The following is a 3,241-nucleotide window of genomic DNA, read 5'->3' on the forward strand; positions in this document are numbered from 1 at the left end:
TTCCCCATCTCTTTACGGCCCTTCACTCCTCCTCACGGTGGGATTTCCACCAAGGCTCAGCCATGCGGATCCTCCAGCTGCTCTTTGCAATCATGGTCATGCTCCTCCTCCAGGATGTTCCCGGTAAGGATAAAATACTTGCAGGGGTTTCTGTGGAAAAGAGACAAGACAGGTTCCCACCCCGAGGTAGGCAAGGACAAGACAGGGCCCTCAAGTCAAGCCAGGGTTGACCTGACTCTTGCTTCCAAGGAATAAATATCTTTGAAACAGTCTCCAAGGAGTTCCTGGATGCAGTGCCTTGGCAGGAAGAGGTTTTACATGCTCACAGAAAGTATGTCCCCTCCTCTCCATCATCTCAAAGGCACAAAGACATGCTAAGTCTGAGCCAGCAGTGCAAGCTCTGACCCTGACCAGAATGAAAATCTCTTCCTCTGCAAAACAAGGAGAATCTTCTGAATTTGAAAGGCCTTTGCAATCACCAGGTTTAGAGAAGAGCCTTTGGGACTACCAAGGGTGACAGTGCAATATTTCCTGGCAATCTCACCCTGACGGTGACAGAGGGCTATTTTAGGCACCTTATGCGTATGTTTTCTGGCAGAAACAAGTGCATTTTTGGGTGTGCATCAGCTGTTATTTGTCACAGGACGTGTGCACTGTGAGGAACAGAAACTGCCAGTGAGCTGCAAAGACAAATGGAAAATTAAGCTCCATTCAGTCTAATTAACCTTAGCAGCCAGATTAAAATTAAACTGCCTCAAGCTATAAAATAAGACACAAGTGGATGACTACTTTTTCCTGACTGCTATTTAGACTGAGCTGGGACAAAGAATAGCACACCTGTATCCTTTGCATAAAGCAACCAAAGATTAATTCAAAGGTTTATCTATAAAAGGGGGTGAGCTTTGGGGGAAGGTGGGAGGAAGAACTGTGAGGTTTTTTTTTTTGTCTGTCTTTTTTCTTCTGGCGTTCTGTTTTAATAGAAGGTCACACTTGTCATGGCTTTTTCACTGGCTGCTTGCATATATTTTAGGAATTTAGGTCTCATCCAGCTGTAAGGTCATTATGGTGTTATTAGGACCATGGTAGTATGACTACAATGGAAATCAACTCTGACAAACAAGAAGAGAAGACTTACCTACTCAGCCTGTTTATGTTCTTATCTAGTTAACTCAAGTCCTAGGGACAAAGGTAGGAGAGAGAAGAGTTTGCCACTCCACTAATGGTAGCTAATATTCTATTGCTATGCCCTTGAACCTTCCAAAAACCCCAAACCTTAGTGTTCCTGCTATGTATAAAGAAAAACATGCTAAAACGTGCTATGCTATAAAGAAAAACAGCACACTGAGTTTTTAGCGAGTTAAGAAGATTAAGATGATTAAATAAGTAAATAAAACACTTGCTCTAAAAAGACCCTTTTCTGACTTTTGATGTTACCCAAGAGATACATCTCACCTGACTCAGTCATCCCAAAGTTTGGCATCTTGTCTAGGCTGGTTGTTAAGGGACTCCCAGTGCTTGGTGGGAGGAGGTGCTCCTCTCGAGCACATCTGACCTTCACCATGAAGGCAACTGAATTTCCGTTGCCAGCTGCAAGTGTTTCATTGCTCAGCCAGTGATGACACACTGGGTGGGTTCTCACATCTCCTGTCTCTTTTCCCTGTGCAGCCAGAGGTCTTTCGGACAGCCAGCAGTGCAGGAACAACCGTGGCCACTGCCGGAGGCTTTGCTTCCACATGGAGCGCTGGGCAGGGAGCTGCAGCAATGGTCGCCAGCGCTGCTGCAGATGAAAGCAGCCACACCAGGTGGGACCACCTCAAGAAGACCAGCCTGAAACGAGAACTGTACATAGGAGTGGCTTTCAGACATCATTTGTGTCTACACCCACAGCTTGGCTTGTCCATCACCAATAAACATGGTCTTCTATATATCTTTCTGGGTCCAGAATGCAGCCACATTTCCCTGCAAGGTGGACCATCATGCCTGACATTTGGAGTTTGATTCACTTGACTACACAGAGTCATTTAGAGTTTCTTGAGATGCACTGGGGCACCTGAAACATCTGCACAGATCTGGCAGATGTGGCACAGGACCCGAGCGAGACCTGTGCCCGTCCAGAGTGGCAGCTAGAGAGGGATCTGCTGCACTTTTCTGAGCAGTTGTGCAGGCTTCCTTCTAGCCCATCTATCTATCTATCTCTATCTCTGTCTACAGAACACACCAAAGCAGGAAAACACCTTCCTCTCCTAAGAGATGTATCCAAGACAGACGGGAGATTTGCCCTCCAGAAGTGCCTTTTCCTCCTCAGTAACTAACTGCAAGGCGAACCTAGGTGAGTGGCTGAGCTTAGCCATCTCCTTTTGAGATAAAGCAAAGGTGAGTGAGGCAGAGAAATACCACTCCTACGTGCAGAATGGTTCATCACGTAGCCACACGGCAAGTGTGGTGTAGTGTGCACCTGCCTAGCTTCCTGCATGGTGCTGTTCTCACCTGACCTCTTGCCTGCACAGTGGGAGGTCTAAAGAAAAAGAGAAACACCTCATATGACCTCATATGATGATAGGAGCTGTAAGAGCTTTTATGGCCTCACTGCTATTTGCTGGTATGGGATACTCTGGGCTGAGTGTGATTGCAGGTATGAGGACAGAAGAAGAGGATTCAAGCAGCAAGCAGCTGATGTGACTTTGGAAGTGCTCTGAGCAATTGCTTTTGGGGTGGCTGTAAAATAGATGAATAAATGCAGTTTGCTTAGCAAAAAACAAAAAAAGAAAGAAGAAGCAGCAGCAGAAAATTCTTGCCAGAGGAGACACGATGAATGAGCACACAAAGGAGGAGAAAGATGTAACAGCCAAGAAACTGCCGCCCTGGCTCAGAGCCGGGAAGAGACTCCAGCTATCTCAGGCTTTGCGACGGCAGGTGGCAGTCCCAGCCTGCTCCCACCGCTTCGGAGGGCGCAGACCAAAACCGAGGCGTGAACATCCCTCCTGAAAACCCCGTTACCCTGAATCCCCTCCATGGGGAGGTCTGGCATGGGTGTCATCACGCACGCACACTGCTGTCACGTCAGGCGCATTCGCAGTGCTGGGCAGAGACCGACTTTGTAAGAACAGAGGGTGTGCAATGAGGGGAACTGCAGTCTCACCTGCCGTGTGTTCAAAATCATAAACCGACAGAAATTTTTTGATAGAAGTTACAAAACTGACTTAAAAACTGGGTGGAGGGGAGGGGAAAATGGAAGTGAAGG

The 3,241-nt window shown here is 47.2% G+C and overlaps 1 protein-coding gene across 1 annotated transcript; it reads left to right on the plus strand.

Annotated features, from left to right (window-relative positions):
• LOC112991182 (gallinacin-13-like) lies at positions 1-1,803 on the plus strand. The gene is made up of 3 exons (XM_064508283.1): positions 1-123; positions 981-983; positions 1,666-1,803. The coding sequence occupies exons 1-3, from the start codon at positions 63-65 to the stop codon at positions 1,785-1,787; spliced, it is 186 nt and encodes a 61-aa protein (XP_064364353.1). The 5' UTR covers positions 1-62; the 3' UTR covers positions 1,788-1,803.
• Positions 1,804-3,241: the final 1,438 nt, after the last annotated feature.

The sequence above is a fragment of the Dromaius novaehollandiae genome, chromosome 3 (assembly GCF_036370855.1).
Source record: "Dromaius novaehollandiae isolate bDroNov1 chromosome 3, bDroNov1.hap1, whole genome shotgun sequence".
NCBI classification, from domain to species: Eukaryota; Metazoa; Chordata; class Aves; order Casuariiformes; family Dromaiidae; genus Dromaius; species Dromaius novaehollandiae.

Excerpts from the sequence above, each read along its gene's own strand:
- LOC112991182 (XM_064508283.1), top strand. The coding sequence starts at position 63 with ATGCGGATCCTCCAGCTGCTCTTTGCAATCATGGTCATGCTCCTCCTC.